This window comes from Fopius arisanus, unplaced genomic scaffold (genome assembly GCF_000806365.1).
Source record: "Fopius arisanus strain USDA-PBARC FA_bdor unplaced genomic scaffold, ASM80636v1 scaffold00019, whole genome shotgun sequence".
Taxonomy (NCBI): domain Eukaryota; kingdom Metazoa; phylum Arthropoda; class Insecta; order Hymenoptera; family Braconidae; genus Fopius; species Fopius arisanus.
The window spans coordinates 1,023,694-1,040,336 of NW_011887758.1; the positions used below are offsets into that span (position 1 = coordinate 1,023,694).

At 38.6% G+C, this 16,643-nt stretch overlaps 3 protein-coding genes across 6 annotated transcripts; all 3 read left to right on the top strand.

Annotated features, from left to right (window-relative positions):
• The first annotated feature begins 2,986 nt into the window (after positions 1–2,986).
• Positions 2,987–10,142, top strand: Pfk (ATP-dependent 6-phosphofructokinase). 3 transcript variants are annotated; one of them, XM_011300820.1, is made up of 11 exons: positions 2,987–3,201; positions 4,277–4,400; positions 4,558–4,899; positions 5,032–5,242; positions 6,139–6,247; positions 6,594–6,973; positions 7,048–7,123; positions 7,281–7,307; positions 7,380–7,400; positions 7,645–8,262; positions 8,342–10,142. In XM_011300820.1, the coding sequence occupies exons 2-11, from the start codon at positions 4,280–4,282 to the stop codon at positions 8,873–8,875; spliced, it is 2,439 nt and encodes an 812-aa protein (XP_011299122.1). In that variant the 5' UTR covers positions 2,987–3,201; positions 4,277–4,279; the 3' UTR covers positions 8,876–10,142. The 3 variants fall into 3 exon arrangements, with proteins under 3 accessions (XP_011299122.1, XP_011299121.1, XP_011299123.1); XM_011300819.1 differs by lacking the exon at positions 6,139–6,247 and adding an exon at positions 5,373–5,481 and having other exon boundaries at positions 2,988–3,201; XM_011300821.1 differs by lacking the exons at positions 6,139–6,247; positions 7,281–7,307; positions 7,380–7,400 and adding an exon at positions 5,373–5,481 and having other exon boundaries at positions 2,989–3,201.
• Positions 10,143–10,442: 300 nt separating this feature from the next.
• On the top strand, positions 10,443–12,660 carry TRAM (translocating chain-associated membrane protein 1). Its single transcript, XM_011300822.1, has 3 exons — positions 10,443–10,783; positions 11,311–11,932; positions 12,009–12,660. Exons 1-3 carry the CDS (start codon positions 10,652–10,654, stop codon positions 12,392–12,394), a joined length of 1,140 nt encoding a protein of 379 aa, XP_011299124.1. The 5' UTR covers positions 10,443–10,651; the 3' UTR covers positions 12,395–12,660.
• A 229-nt stretch (positions 12,661–12,889) lies between these two features.
• On the top strand, positions 12,890–14,032 carry LOC105264159 (beta-lactamase-like protein 2 homolog). Of its 2 annotated transcripts, none has more exons than XM_011300823.1 (2): positions 12,890–13,079; positions 13,176–14,010. In XM_011300823.1, exons 1-2 carry the CDS (start codon positions 12,955–12,957, stop codon positions 13,915–13,917), a joined length of 867 nt encoding a protein of 288 aa, XP_011299125.1. In that variant the 5' UTR covers positions 12,890–12,954; the 3' UTR covers positions 13,918–14,010. The 2 variants fall into 2 exon arrangements, with proteins under 2 accessions (XP_011299125.1, XP_011299126.1); XM_011300824.1 differs by having other exon boundaries at positions 12,909–13,072; positions 13,176–14,032.
• The last annotated feature ends 2,611 nt before the right edge of the window (positions 14,033–16,643 follow it).

Below are 16,643 nucleotides of genomic sequence, written 5' to 3' on the forward strand. Positions count from 1 at the left end.
CTTTACTACATTATACCCAGTTTGTCATTAAATTAAATTTCACATTTGTCTAGAGAATATGAAATATTATTATACAGAAAGGTAAAGAGCATGAGGAAAATGGAGAGTTTGATAAATATTAAATTAAGTTATTATGTTGAAGTGGAAATAACGAACAGACAAAAGTGGTAACTTAATTTTTTCGCATTCGACTTATGATTAATTGATGAAATAACATGAAGGAGAATATTATTGATTGATATAAAAATGCTCACAATTTATCTCGTAAATGAGGCACGTCTTTTTCTCTCGCATTCGCTTTCCTTCCTTTTGCCTTTCTCCCTCAATTTTTCTTTTTTCTCTCGTCATTGTCCATTAAATATGAGAAATTCTGGCGTCAATTGGAATCACCGTGAGTCAATATCGAGACATCCAGACGATCAGGGAAGAATTATGATCAATGAGGACTCTCCAATTTATTTCAGAAATCGAATAAATTAATCATATCATCAATATTTCCTATTCGACTGCTTCGACTTCCACCGAGTCATTTGAACGTACCAAGACAGTGAAAATAAGTCGTAGATCATTGGATGATATCCTATTTCCTCGCCCACTCAATCCCAACTATTCTATTCGGTAGAATTTAAATCGTGGATATTTATACCGGAATAATTGTACGTAAATTCGTGTTACACATTGTTAATATGGTATAATAATTATCATGAAATAATGAGGAAATTACTGTGTGGCTGTGGTTAACGACTCATTGCTGAACACTTGAAAATTTCAACGTTATTCATCCGATTTTCAATCTCTCCTCATTTATATATCATTTTTAATGAGTGCTGTGGGATGACGCGTGTTGATGATTAAAACTAAGTGATTGATTAATGAAGAGATAAAACGATAAAACCAATGATCAATATGTCTGGACATTCGTCAATCGATCTACTAATTACCTCGACCCTGTCTCCAACGAATACAATTGTATTTGCTGTGCACGATAACGTTAACACGTGCGCTAATTGCTGTTAAAAAAATTGCTATTTATCCCTCATCCATTTTTATGTACATTACGGATGAAGAATCGCTATTGAATCGTAATTCGGATAAACGTTTCGCTGTCGTGTTGATATTTTTCGATGTATCGGTGTTTGTCGAGGGCAAGAGGAAGAACTGTCGATCCAGGAGAAATTATTATCGATAGGATAGTGCAAATTGTTGGAATTATTTATCGATTGTTCATATTCTTTCGTTGAGCCAGTGAATAATAATCTGGATTTCATCTTTTCGTTGGTAAAAAATTTATCGATATATCGAGTGAGAGATTATTGACTTATTGTTAACAATTGCGCTGTCATCCCTCTCAGGCAGATAAATAACAGCACTTTATTGAGAATTTAATTAATTATAGATAGAATATTGTGTGAGAAGGGAAGGCAAAAGAGCAACGGAAAATTCATCCATCGGCTTATGATTAATGAGGAGTGATAAATTAATGAGAGAAGAAAGTAACATCTGTACCCATTTTTTCCATTCGAATCCCTCGTCCCTCCCATTGCATCTCCCTATTATCTCATCCCTATTACCCTTTTCCGAAAAATTACGTTGTTCTATTTGTATTTATCATCAATCATCGTAATTGTAAATTATAATTATTATAAACGTTTACACGAAATAATAATAAAAATTCTGATAAAATGTCTGAAATATGATAGAAATTCAGAGTGAATTCAGTATGGTGGCGTGTTAATTTGAAGGGAAAGAGAGAGACAAGTGGATAATATTTTTTCATTATTTAATTATTAATTAAGTGCGGATTAATAGGGAACCGGTAAGTGGTGCACGTCGAATCAATTTTCCCCGAGTTTTTTTCCCATATCTCGGAATCTGAGGCAGATAATTCAATTTCTGTAATGACATTTTTTGTAGAGCTAATTAAGATCTACAAATTATGTTCTAATAAAAATTTTGTCATCTCCATTAAATTCGGCGATATTCACCGGAAATCGAGGAATAATGAAAATCGATTGATTCAATTTACTCTAATTTCCCCTCGTCTCTTTATTCTCTTCATCTACAGGAGAAAATAAAATGATTCGGGTCATTCAGAAGGAAGATGCAGAATTCGTTATAAAAAAAAAACAATCGCGTTGAATTATTGACGTTAATTGTTACTTTCATCTCATTTTGAAGGAAAAAAAAATTTTTTTTTCTCCATTACGATGAGTATTCATCACGTATTCGCAGATTATGTAGATAAATGTGCCTTTTCCTGACGAAGGGCCTATCTAATGACTAAAACAAGAGATTGATACGAAATAACAAAACGCTAAAAGGTTTTTGCACAATTTATACGAGTAGTCGTATGTATGATTTTTCGTCAAGTACCAGATCTTCCAGAATTTATTGATTTCAACCGGAGGTACTTCCCGGAGTGATTTTTTCAATGTACCTCCAACAGCTTCCTGCGGTAGATCCTACAATTGTTAATAACTCTAGTCTATCCAATTTGAGAAGTTATCAAGTTTTTTTGAAAATCGTTGCTGTCTCATTTTCGGTTCCTCAATTATCCCAGTCGCCTCTAGTTACCATGAATCTGAGAACAAAAAAAATTGAAATAAATTGACGTTGAGTAATAATTTGTGTAAATAAACTTCCAAGAGCGAAAGTCGTGATCCCAATTTTTTATCTTCCAATAGATTAGACGAAGTAGTTTCGTAGTTCCTGGGATTAAATTCCTCCAACAATCACAAAAAATAATGAAAGACTCGAAAAAGGTAAGTAATAATTAAGAACACCAAATACCTTTTGTATCTAAAAAAAAAACATTGAATAATTAAAACTGAATTAATGAATTAATTGTTAGAGAAGAGAATTTTTGATTTTCTCGGGTGTTCGGCTGATTCGGAAGTTTCCTGTGAGTTTTTAGGTGTCAATCTGAGCTAGATGATTCCTCACTGCCCCCTGATGGCTTCAACTGGCACCTGAGCTCCTAGGGATGACCTTGCCGGTGAGGGCAGGGGCTGGGGTAGCCCCAGTGGACACTAGTCAGACACGAGCAAATTGTAAGGTCACCTTCAGACGACTCAACGACGTGCAGGTGAATTCTGACAGCAGCTAACACCCGAAAATTCATTTCCGATTATTCCAAGGGCTTGATCATCATCGAGGACTCGATCCTCATCCCTTCGTCTTTGATTATTACCTGAGAGATCGGTGAGTCTTCATTACTGTTGTGATAACGACTGTCTTATCGCGTCCTGTCAATCATTTCAATTGTCTCGTTTGAATTTTTAATTTTATTCGAATTTGTCGGCATTTTTTGGAGGTCCTGGGGAATTCTTCTGGAATTTTTGGGTCCGGTTTCAGTTATTATTTCGATTGGCAATTACAATTCGATGGACACGGTTTATCACTTTAACTTGAACTTTGGAGCACAATCAAAAATTTTTTTTTAAACTTGGCAGCCAATATCGGATCTGGTTCAGTGTCAAGTATCACACAGTAGACATCAGCAGTTCTGACAATTGACGAATGATCATTATTTTTTAGTTCTGATGATGTAATTTTTGAATTGCTATGGCATGCCGAAATTCTCAGTCTCTGTTTTTTTATAGAACTCCTATTCAGTGGATAAATAATAAGATTCATTCCCTGTGGATTAAAATTCAGAAAATAGTTATGATTTTGTCTCATAAATTTGAATACTCTGCTCCTCTGGGGACGACTCCTCATCTGTCCTCGAAATTGCATCAGTCACGTGTCGATAGCCTCTCCCAGAATTTTTTTTACAATATCTAACACAAACAAAGTTCTATTTCTGGATGACGAAATCATCACGTTCGCAATTGGTTATTTTTTCTACCTCCTGGAAATCTCGGGGTAACCTTGACCGTAAATTTCACTCTGTCACTCGTCGAAGTCTGAATCCTCGGAAATAAAATTCCCTCGACGAAGAGTTTTGAGGACTGAAGTTTAAATTGCCGATTATTCCCTGAATTAACTTGATCTTGACATGCACCCCGACCTAGTTTTATTATTCACTTTAGATACATTGAATCGACAAAGTGCAATTGATAATAGACTGGAGTAAAATGCAATTCAATACAAAAATTGGAGAATCGAGAATTCATGAGGATTATCAATTCTCCAGTTATCCAGTTTAGAGAATTTAATTTATTTGCCAATTTGAGAGAAATTCCGAATGAGGGAGTAGAAATGAGAGCAGAGCAAGGAGAAGAAAAGGGTCAAGCCCATAAAAACTGAGATTTCCATTTTGAATGAATTCCAGACGATGGCCGACCACACTTTCAAGAGCATCCTAGCTGAGGAGCAAGCCGCCACGAAATTCATCAAACCTGGCAGCCACAAGGGCAAGGGCCTGGCTGTCTTCACCAGTGGTGGTGATTCCCAGGGTAAGAAAAAATTATTCCAATTTATCCAACCACTTACCATCACCCATTTATTCTTCCAATTGAATGATCCATTAATCTGTAAAATTTATTTACTCTCCTCATTGAACTGAAATAAAAATTCTCTTCTGGAATTGATTCTATAATTTTTTTACTACAGGAATGAACGCAGCAGTTCGTGCAGTTGTGCGAATGGGAATCTACCTGGGGTGCAAGGTCTTCTTCATAAAGGAGGGGTACCAGGGGATGGTGGACGGTGGAGAGCACATCGTCGAGGCAACCTGGTCCTCAGTTTCCTGCATAATCCACAGGGGAGGGACTGTGATTGGTTCAGCTCGTTGCTCAGATTTCCGGGAACGTGAGGGCCGCAAGAAGGCAGCTAAAAATCTAGTTACAAGGGGAATATGTAATCTGGTGGTTATTGGAGGTGATGGATCCCTCACTGGAGCTAATCTCTTCAAGGAAGAGTACCCCAGTCTTCTCCAGGATCTCGTCAAAGGAGGTAATAATAATTATTCGGACAACAAGCAATCAATCATCATATTAATCAACTCAATCATTCCAATTTATTGAGATCTCTGTTCTTGCATTGTCATTTCTCTTTTAATCACTGGAAATATTTTTTCTGCTTCAGGTGACGTGACAGCTGAACAGGCAGAAAAATACAAACACCTGCACATCGTGGGAATGGTTGGATCAATTGACAACGATTTCTGTGGTACAGACATGACAATTGGCACAGATTCTGCTCTGCATCGTATCATCGAGTCCATCGATGCAATTGTCAGTACTGCCTACTCCCATCAGCGGACATTCATCATGGAGGTGATGGGTCGTCACTGCGGGTGAGTCTTTACCCTCAGGATTTATATTTTTTATTTAATCAATTTATTGTGGGATCGGTTAAAGGAGAAATTACAGGACGAAATTTAGATTCAAAATTAAATGTAAAATAAAATAATCGAATTTGGATAGGTACTTGGCTATTGTCGGGGCTTTAGCCGCCGAGGCGGACTACGTATTCTTCCCAGAATCTCCACCCCCAGCTGATTGGCCTGATAAACTATGTAAAAAGTTGGAGCAGGCATGTCAAGCAATTTTCAAAGATCTATTGTATTATCGTTTACCTTTGCCCATTATTTGTTTCAACATTCACTAACTGATGTACTAACGAAGAAAAACCGTTATTTTGTGGTACATTATTTCCCTCATCGTCTTGACGCTTGAATTCTATTATTTTTTATCTATTTTAGAATAGGCACATGTTTTTGAGAAATTAATCACTGGATTGATTTGATTTTTTGTGGTAATCGGAGAGGGAAATTTCAGGTACTTGGCGTTGGCCACGAGCCTTTCCTCCGACGTCTGTTTTGCATTTATCCCCGAAGATCCACCTGGATTTGACTGGGAAAATCGAGTTTGTGAAGCATTGCTACAGGCACGTCTACGTTTTCTAAATTAAAATTATTACTCGGAACTTTTTATCTTCATTTTGAAAATTCTGGGGATATTCTGCTAGAGTACATTCGCACATCAGTAAGCTAAAGATAATTTTAAAAAACCCAGAGGGTGGGAATTTCATTTTAATTATCGAAGTAAGTTATTTCAGACATCAGCATCAATTCTCCATTTTTCCATTCACGAGTGAGCGGCAGGACCCTTTTAGAATCCATGAATTCCTCTTGATAATTAATAACGGTGTGTAGAGGTATAAATTAGGTATGAAAATATGAAATTCCAGTTACCTGGCACTCGTGGCAGCCATGTGCTCCGAGGCTGACTTTGTCTTCATACCAGAGTGGCCACCGGAGGGAGACTGGCCCAACAAGCTCTGCAAAAAATTATTGCAGGTTCGATTTATATTTTTTTTTTCCCCAACGAGAGACAACTCATTCCTTGAGAGTTTCAGGAGGCAAGAGTGTAAATTGTTTAGAATCAAGTAAGGCCTTCAGCTGCTTCGTCGTGTAATTGGCATGCTTGTGAAGTTTGTTTTTATTTAGATGAAATCACTCATCAAATTGATTATCCATTAACGAAACTAAGAACTCCCGTTCATTATCATCTCCATGTTTTTTGTACTCGTAATGAAGACGAGGCTCTTGATTTTTTTCTTATTTTTGCCACCCTCTTGAGACAGAAGAGAGCAATTACCCCTGGTCAATTGATTTTCAATTATTAATCTTGGATTTTGATCAGGAACGTCTGACTGGTCAACGCCTGAACATCATAATTGTGGCTGAAGGTGCAGTGGACAGGAATGGCGATCCCATAACAGCGGAGAAAGTCCACAAGGTGGTGGTAGATAAATTGCAGCAGGACACGAGGATCACGGTATTGGGTCACGTCCAGAGAGGTGGAAATCCATCGGCATTCGATCGTGTCCTGGGGTGCAGAATGGGTGCTGAAGCTGTGATGGCCCTGATGGAGGCAACACCTGAGACCGAGGCCTGTGTCGTGACTCTCGATGGCAATCAGGCTGTCAGATTGCCCCTGATGGAGTGCGTCAGACGTACGAAGGCTGTGGCTCAGGCGATGGCTGACAAAAATTGGGATCTGGCAGTTCAACTCCGTGGAAAGTGCGTAAAACCATCTGAATTTCATAAATAAAAAATCGACAAGTAATTTTAATAAATTATATAATTGACTCCAGGGGCTTTGCACGTAATTTGGAGACGTACAAGATGCTGACACGCCTGAAGGCACCCATTGGCGTCCAGGATGGCAAAGTGAGTAGAAGTAGATGTTGAAGGAGGAGAGTTGAGATTTTTTAGATAGTCCTGTGGAATTAAAACGGTCCCACCGGTTTCATCCCATCCTAGTGTTCTAGAGACACTAATTAATTAGATGCAACATTAAATTTTCTCTGTTTTTATCATGCTCCAGGAGCACCATGGGCACATGTTATCTAAGGTAATTAACTCGTGCTCTCCCAAGCCCAATTAATTCTGTAATATCTCGAATAATTGTCAATTTTTTGTGTAGCAACACACACTGTGTGGCCAAGTAAGTGAACACTATGTTGCACGTCATTATAGAATGCACGAATTTCGAGAAACCCGAACGATATTAATTATTAATTTTGTTTTTACCCAAATGTTGGCACTAATTTCCGCAGTAATAAATTTTAATTCTAGACAGCTTGTGTTTTTTTTTCCAGATTTTTTGTTGCATAGAAAAAAATTTTAACTGTTTGTATTTTGTTCTGAAAATTGTTGTCCATTGGCTTGACTAATAATTCGGTCTCCAGGACCACTATACCCTAGCAGTAATGCACGTGGGTTCTCCATCCTGTGGTATGAACGCCGCAGTGCGATCCTTCGTGAGAAATTGTATCTACAGAGGAGATAAGGTCTACGGAATCTGCGATGGAGTGACAGGTCTTGCTGCGGGTCAACTGAAGCTGATGGACTGGCCCTCAGTGACAGGTTGGGTAGCTCAGGGTGGTGCCTACCTGGGGACCAAACGAGCCCCTCCTAAGGACGAGCAACTACCCCAGATAGCAGCTAAACTCAGGGAATTTGGTATTCAGGCTCTCCTCATCATCGGTGGCTTCGAGGGCTATCAGACAGGGCTGACCTTCACGGCAGCCAGGGAAAAATACGACGAGTTCAAGATCCCCATAGCTATGATCCCTGCTACCATCAGTAATAATGTCCCTGGGACTGAGTTTTCACTGGGTTGTGATACAGCCTTGAATGAAATCACTGAGATCTGCGATAGGATTCGTCAGTCAGCCCAAGGTACGAAGAGAAGAGTTTTTATTATTGAGACCATGGGGGGATATTGCGGATATTTGGCGACACTAGCTGGTCTGGCTGGAGGTGCTGATGCCGCCTACATCTTCGAGGAGAAATTCAACATCAAGGTAGAGTTATAAATCCTCTGACAATAATTATGAATGCAAAATTATGTGGACTCAATGATTTATTATTTCGGTTCTGAAGGATCTGAACCAGGACGTCATCGCCATGGCAGCTAAGATGTCGGAGGGTGTCCAGAGGGGTTTGATCCTCAGGAACGAGAACTGCAACTTGAATTATAACACTGACTTCATGCAGAGGCTGTTCAGCGAGGAGGGCAAGGGTCTTTTCAGCTGCAGATCCAACATAATCGGGCACATGCAGCAGGGCGGCTCCCCCACACCCTTCGATAGAAATCTGGGGACAAAAATGGGGGCTAAAGCTGTCGAGTGGTTCAGCGATCAACTGAAGAAATGCACCACTCCAGAGGGAAAAACATTAGCCACCACTCCTGATACAGCTGTTATGTTGGGAATCATCAAGAGGCAGTACAGATACACTCCCTTCTGCGAGCTCAACGACGTCACCGATTTCGAGCATCGAATCCCCACGTACCAGTGGTGGATAAAGCTTCGCCCACTGTTGAAGGTACTCGCCAAACACGAGTCCACGTACGAGGAGGAGGGACTCTACATCACTGTCGAGGAAATGGAGCTCGAGGACGATCCTCTAGTTTAATTTACCTATTTTTTGGGTCTATTTATGATTGTTGTGTCGGTTTAGTGTTCGTGTGATGCAGGATAGGAGAATTAATGCACAGTATTCAGATGGGGCATCACTGTATCCAATTTTTATGATAATCTATCGATTTTTATGATTTTACTTTTCTTGGCTAAAAGAACAAATTGTTTTTTTTTTCTGATTATTGAAGTCATTCGGAAATCTTGCTCAGTCGATTTTTCTTTTTCCTATGTGATAAATTCACTGTTTATGGAGGCAATATTCGGCTCTTCATGTTCTGTCGCTTCATTATAGTTAAGACTTGTGGGTACGACGTAGGAATAGGCTTTGATTATTATTTTGACCAAACGTTTGATTTAAACTCTCACTCGAAACCTGTTGAAGGGCTACTTGGAGAATATACTCGTCTACCTCAATTAAGGAGAGAAATAATTGATGGAAAATCTGTTGGTAAACGATTAATTGCTGCCTAAATGTGGAAGCCACCTGTAGTTCAATGACGCAGAGAGTTTTCCCAGTGAAATTCTCTGTTGTATCATAAACGAGAGGGTGAATAATATTTTTATTACACTCATTCTGGAGATTTAATAATGAACAGACAATAGCACTGTTGCAAATAGTTGTGTTGAATTTTTTAAACCGTTGAACATTTTGAGAGCGAATGCCCTAAATTCGATATGAGCGATTAGATATTTATCTGTAATAGGATATCGTAAGAGTTATGCCCTCGTATAGAAAATTTGAGAATGTCGTAACGTAAATTGACACTCGATCCTTCAACTTTTAGAGTGAAAAGATGTTTATTCAGTTCAAATCATGGACTTGACTCGAATTATTAAAGTGAGAATAAAAATGCATCGAGGTGTGTATATTAGCCAATTAGCCAATACCGACGTAACGATTGACTCGTTGCACGATAAATTGAAAAATTCTTGTAGTTACAGGTGATAAATTTAGATAACACAAACGTAATGTAATCCACAAGTGCGAAAAACGAGGGAAATAATTACCAGAGGATAATATATATTTTTGGCTCATTGTTGATCAATGATCGTACGCTTTAGTCATCGAAAATAATAGTATTACTACATCTACGGTATTTATTTCGTTTCACTAATATCCTGTCGGAGTTATCGTACGTGAATTATTGAATGAGAGACAGTGAAGAGATGTTGGAAGGAGAGCACGATCATGTCCTGATTTATGATGATTGCATCTTAGATAATATAAAATATTATCGAATAAAGCATGTCCTATTCTGATTTTTCATGACTTCTATTCAATCATTCAATCCCGAAACGCAAAAAAAAATGAATAAAAATCGATAATGAATTTCAAGCTGTGTTGAATATTGATTTATCTCGAGATCTATTGATTTCAGGAGAAAGTATCAAGAAACTTTTTTTGTTGGAAATTTAATCCATCACAAAAAAGTCCTCGGGCGTTTTCGTCTTAGATCGCTGGTTGTCGAGATAAAAATTTTAATTGAGAAGTTTTAATTTTGAGAGTTTTAGTTTCAAATTTTGCGGGAAAATTGGTGGGTTAAAAAATTTTTGAATGTGTGTTGGATTGAAATTCCCTGCTTGGATGATTATTTTGACTCACGTGGTGCCAACCGAGCAATCAGAGAGATCAGAGATCGGCCACTTGGGCAGTGTTGGCGTCTCTGTTCTGTATGTGTGTCAATGTCCTAGAAGTTGTACGCACCTTCGTCCGCGTCAATCAACGGTGCCGGCTGCATTTGCCCCTCGATCCGTCAATTGAATCGTAAGGATGGTTGCCATCAAAGGGAGAAAGACATCCAACAAAAATCCACCGATTCTCAGTCATGAATTCATCATTCAGAATCATGCTGACATCGTGTCGTGCGTGGCGATGGTTTTCGTCGTCGGACTTATGGTCCAGGTGAGTTAATATTTCAGATACATTTCACATTCAATAATTCCTCGTCAAAGAAAAATACCATCCACAAGAACATGAATCACTTGCTCGTTATACATCAGCCTTAATCGATACAAAAATTAATTAACACATTCAAAAAATAAAAATGACAAGTCCTGGAGTTTGTAAAGTGATCTGGAGGTGCTCCATGAGCTCCATATGTTGTCTTGATTTCTGAGAAAGGTCATCATTCGAAGATAACCATGACCTCAATGATAAGGGCATTTAAAATATTTTAAAAAGTCAATTTCCTTCACTAGAGATTAAATTTTGACTATTTTGTAATGCACAATTTTCTAACTATTTATTTATCTCAAAAACTATCGACATTCCGAAAAAATCATGAAAAAATTTTTCATAGCTGATTAAATTTTCTACGAAAAAGTTCTTTTGACATTTCCTCATAAACTCGATAATTTAAGAGATAAATCAGTATCAATTTTGATATTGTCCTGAATTATTCTCCTGAAATTAATCTGATGGTTCACCAGGTGACGTCGCCCTGGGCATACACATTCATAGCCCTCCACCACAACGTCTCCGAGAGCACCGAGCCAGATGCCCCCTGGCAGCCTCCGAAATACTCGACAGGATGGAAGGACGCCTGCGCCGTCTTCTTCTACTTCCTCATCACAATTGTGATGCATGCAGTCATCCAGGAGTACATCCTGGACAAAATATCAAAACGCCTCCACCTCAGTAAGATCAAGCTAGCGAAATTCAACGAGTCCAGTCAGCTCCTGGTGTTCTACGTGCTGTCAGCAATCTGGGGGATCGACATCATCATCAGAGACAATCTGGTCCTGGACATCAATTCCCTCTGGTTGGATTACCCCAGTCTTATGTCCTTCTCCTTGAAGCTTTTCTTCGTGGGACAGATTGCCTACTGGCTCCACTGCTACCCTGAGCTGTACTTCCAGAAGATCAAGAGGGAGAGCATTTCCAAGGTCGTCGTTGAGGCCACTCTTGGCTTGGTCTTCACCCTGGCTGGATATCTCCTCAATTTCCAACACATCACAGTTATTCTCCTCGTCGTGCACTTCCTCGGAGATGCTCTTCAGCATGGAGCTCGTCTTGTTCACATTGTTTACCGCAGAGAACAAACAACAAAACGTGAGTAATGATTTATCTCAAATAAAATCATATCAATTATTTATTATTAATCTTCTACACTCGATTAATTTTCCAGTGGCTTTTGGCGTCGCAAACTCCATCTACGTCTTCTGCAGGATCTCGACAATCCTCTTCTCTCTTCTGTTCTATGTCTACGGTCTCAGCCAGGTGGAGAGCACGTTGGACATCTCAGCAGGCAATTTCAATATTCCAGCGATAAGATTTTCCGCATTTGGTGCTGTAGCTCTTTTCCAAATTTACCTCGTCTATGCATTTAGCCAGAGGCAGATGCAGAGAGCTCGTGAGAATGGTGGCCCAGTGGTGTCCAAGGCCAAGCCCAAACAGCAGAAGCCCAGGAAGAAGGAAGGGAAAAAATCAGCTGCATCTGAGGATGACGACCTGCCAGAGGTCGATCAGGCAACCAAGAAAAATCTTCGATCTCGATCCGTCAAGACTAAATAAATTATTTCCAGAGGAATATTTTATTTCAAGACTCATTTCCTCTCTCGAGGAACACACGACATATTCCCATTCCTCTCGACCACCGAAAGACCCCCTTTATATTTATTTTTAACAGTGAAAACAACTCGAGATAAATATCACTCTTTATTATTACGTCCAAGCGAAACCGAGGGTAGCTCAATTATTGTGTAAATATTTTCTATGAACGGGAAAGAGGAATGGCCTATAAAATTACGATTATAATAACATGATATTAAAATTTTCTTAACGAAGAAATGATTAGTAAATGGGTTTATGCAATAATGAAGATGAAAATGTAATGAGTTAATAAATTCTTTATTTTTTGAAATAAAACCGCAGTTTTGTTAACTCCCCAAAAATCTATTCTCTTTTTTAACAATTATTAATCAACTAATTGGAGTTCTAATTGATAATTAAAATTCTGAAATTTCCTGGCATTGATTAAAATAATGTATGGACCAGTTCAGACAATTTGAATTTAATTTTGTGATAACTGCGTAATTTATGGTTAGGTTCGTAGTCAACTGATAAGAACCGGGATGTCCCTCACAGCTCTTCCCCTGGTTTCGCGGCTCTCCAAGAGGGTCATCAGGATATTGGGATGCAATCCTGGTGTGATGACACTCCAGGGGACCAACACCTACCTAGTTGGCACAGGTAAAAGGTGAATAAAGCATATCGATCTTATAACACTCAATCCCTGAAGATTGCCTCAAGAAATTAATTTGTAAAAAATTCCCATGATTTGATTGAACTCTAGTCGAGTATTAATCGACGCTGGAGACGAGCACACGTCAGCAGAGTACACGAAGCTCCTGAAATCAGTCCTGGAGGAGGAGAAGACGACGATATCCCACCTGCTGATCACCCACTGGCATCACGATCATATAGGAGGTGCGAAGGACGTTCAGAACCTCATAAAGTCCTCGTCGAACACAGCTCCAGCAGTCTGGAAGCTCCCCCGATCTCCGGAGGATCAGCAACCAGAGGAATACCCCGTGGAACTGAATCTCCTGGAGGATGAGCAGTCGTTCGAGGTCGAAGGCGCCAAATTAACGGTAAAACACACCCCAGGGCACACAACAGATCACGTGTGTCTCGTCCTCCAGGAGGAAAATGTCCTCTTCAGTGGTGACTGCATCCTGGGGGAGACAACAGCTGTCTTCGAGGACCTCAAGGACTACTTGACGTCTCTCGATAAAATCCTGGGATTGAAAAACTCGGTTATCTACCCTGGGCATGGACCAGTCGTCGAAGATCCAACGCCGAAAATCCTGTATTACATCGAGCACAGGAGGAAGAGGGAGGAGGCAATAGTTCAGGTGTTGAAAAATACTGACAAGTCCCTGGATGAGATGGAGATCGTCGGGTTTATATATCAGGAGACGCCCAAGGACCTTTGGCCAGCGGCCGCCGTAAACGTCAAACATCATCTGCAAAAGCTCCTGAAGGAGGAGAGGGTGTCCACGGGGAGAGATAATAAATGGACGATTGCATCCTGATAATTACCAATTAATTAAATAATACCTGATAACGTCAATAATCTTTTTATTCCATTATTCTGTAATAAAATATATTATATTTTTCTTCTTTCTATTTTTATATCGACCTCATTAATATGAGGAGGTGATTAATGAGTAGCTATTAAAACATTAATTATCATTTTCATAAAACATTCACATTGAATTTCATCCACGACCCGGCAGCGCTCGTATTCTCTTATATTTTAGATATTTTCATGCTGTTGGAGTCACTCGGGAAGTGCGCATGCGCCAAGACTCCGGCGGAGCGCCATTTTGGACGCTACCAAGCGTTCCGTCAGTCTTTTGTTTGGCGCGCATGGGAGAAGTTCGGAGGCCGCATATCCCGCCAAAGAAATTGAATACGGGATAATGGAAGGTAAAAACCGCGGGAAGGTGGTCTCCTACTCGAGAAAAAGGTTCAACAGTGTCGTAGAAATAAAAAAGAACGTGATTAAGTGATTGTGAAGTGATTATAAAGTGATTGTGAAGTGATTCAAGGAATTTTCAACGTGAAAATCATCACTCGGATTGACTGGACAAGTTCAGTGTAAATGTGAAGTGACCTGGACGTGCTTTGTGTTGCAACCGAGGATTTCGGAGGATTCCTGAAAGGTTTTTACATTTTTAGAACAATTTATTCTGCGGGAATATTTTTTCCAATCTTTTATTTAATTTGGCGACGCCGGAAGGGGTGGTAGGCGGAAAAAATATCCCACACACCCAAAACGTGTTAAAACCCACCCAATTTGATAGACCATAGGAAAATTAGAGTCCCTGAAAAAATAGACAACGAAAAAAATAATTAAATTGAGCGAGTTTTAACACGTTTTGAATGTGTGGGATATTTTTTCCCTGGGATATTTTTTCCGGGATTCGGAAGGGGTGATTAGGCCATCAGGAATTTTCTCGAAAAAATTCCCATGAGTCTTTTGCTGTGAAACATTTATTCAAGTAATTACGAATAAATTCGTGATACATGCTCTTCATTTACTCCAACTGCTCGATAATAACGAAAAAACAATGGTATTCTTTAATTTCCGAGTTACCCAATGATGTGCACCGAGTGCTACACAAACATCAATTTTCAATAACGTTGTAAACCATCTTGGATATTTACGAACGATAACTTTAGGCGGTTTTTTTAATAAATTTTGCAGGCACGGATATCTATACACAAAATTATCACCATCGTCCAGTGGAATGAGGTGATTATTCAATAAATATCTCCGTCAGTTGATAAGAAAAAAATGAATGGAAGCTCCACTTTCGGTCATTTTTTTATAATTATTTATAATTAGAAATATAAAATTGTCAGGACTTTTATATCACCTCCTCATTCCACTCGACGACGATTTACTTAACGGTATACAATGAAAATTTGATTATGCTCTTCAACTTTGACTCATCATTTTCTTATACTGCGTACAAAGATTATTAGACGTTCATAACAGATACAAAAAATAGTTCTAGAAATATAGCATTTAATTCTGAATTCATCGGGTGCACCTGCACTCGAGCAGCACTCGTGCAGAAAATTTTCAATGAAAAATTAATTTCTGGATAATTTTTCTCACGAGTGCAATCCGGAAAATTTCTAACCGATCAATTTCATTACATCAATGTAAGAATTTCACTCCTCTCTTTGGGTAAAACGTAAAAAAAATATATACGCGGATATTCCAATGGATTCGTATCACTCAACTCGTATCGACATATAATATAATCTCTGTGTTGCACTTATCGTTTTTCACTTCATCATTACTAGGCGTTGAAAAAACATCAACATAAAATCACAATGATATTTCTTTATAATCAGTATTATTCAACAACAAATTAAAAATAATAATAAACAAATAAGAAAAAAAAACATAATTCAGGAGTTAAGTAGAATAACAAGATGACTGGGTAGTTCAGAGAAGAGGGATTACGAGTGAAAATTAATGGATATTATCGCGATAATTGTTTAATTCCGGAGGTATTGATTAATTCGAAATGACGGGAGAGAATTATTCTTGATGATATTCAGTTATCTCATCTTCCTATTCCACTCAATCACAAAATTCATCGTAAAAACAATGTCAAACACGTAATAATGATTCATTCAATATTTTAGTAATGAAATCAAGTCAATAATTATACCAATAATTCATACAATCTTAAGGTACTTGTTAGCGTTATAATTAACCACTCACAATTATTATTTCTCGTCGTTATGACACAGTAACTGCCTGTTCCTCTAGAATTTTTCAACAAAAATTTAACACTTCATTTAAAACTCAACATCAATCAGAAGATTGTACTCCAGTTGTGAATTCTCCCCAGAAAATATTCTCACTAAAATTTCGCATCCGCTCTGAACTAAAATTGACTCAAATCCTGATAAATCAGTTGTGAGGAACATTTATCCACCAAAGGCACCTGACAAGTCGATTAAATCCGATCAACCACTAAATTATCATAGCTCACTTAATAAAAAAAAATGATGATAAGAATTTGTCGCGCTATTTTCAGTAACTCGCGCCCGTCTTGACTTAACAGTAGAATATATCCATGATTTTAAATTACGAAGCGGGCGACATTAACGAATAATCCCTCCCAATAAAAATTTTCGATTTTCCCTCGTCACCGTAGAATTAATACAATCAGTAATCAAATAAATTTCGATTCAATTGAAGGAGATTAACTCGAGCTCGTAGTTGATTTCC

Excerpts from the sequence above, each read along its gene's own strand:
- LOC105264159 (XM_011300823.1), top strand. The coding sequence starts at position 12,955 with ATGTCCCTCACAGCTCTTCCCCTGGTTTCGCGGCTCTCCAAGAGGGTC. Across the intron at positions 13,080-13,175 it reads CTAGTTGGCACAGGTAAAAG|TCGAGTATTAATCGACGCTG; the intron begins GTGAATAAAGCA and ends ATTGAACTCTAG.
- TRAM (XM_011300822.1), top strand. The coding sequence starts at position 10,652 with ATGGTTGCCATCAAAGGGAGAAAGACATCCAACAAAAATCCACCGATT. Across the intron at positions 10,784-11,310 it reads TCGTCGGACTTATGGTCCAG|GTGACGTCGCCCTGGGCATA; the intron begins GTGAGTTAATAT and ends ATGGTTCACCAG. Across the intron at positions 11,933-12,008 it reads CAGAGAACAAACAACAAAAC|TGGCTTTTGGCGTCGCAAAC; the intron begins GTGAGTAATGAT and ends TTAATTTTCCAG.
- Pfk (XM_011300820.1), top strand. The coding sequence starts at position 4,280 with ATGGCCGACCACACTTTCAAGAGCATCCTAGCTGAGGAGCAAGCCGCC. Across the intron at positions 7,124-7,280 it reads TTGGCGTCCAGGATGGCAAA|GAGCACCATGGGCACATGTT; the intron begins GTGAGTAGAAGT and ends ATCATGCTCCAG. Across the intron at positions 7,308-7,379 it reads ATGGGCACATGTTATCTAAG|CAACACACACTGTGTGGCCA; the intron begins GTAATTAACTCG and ends TTTTTTGTGTAG.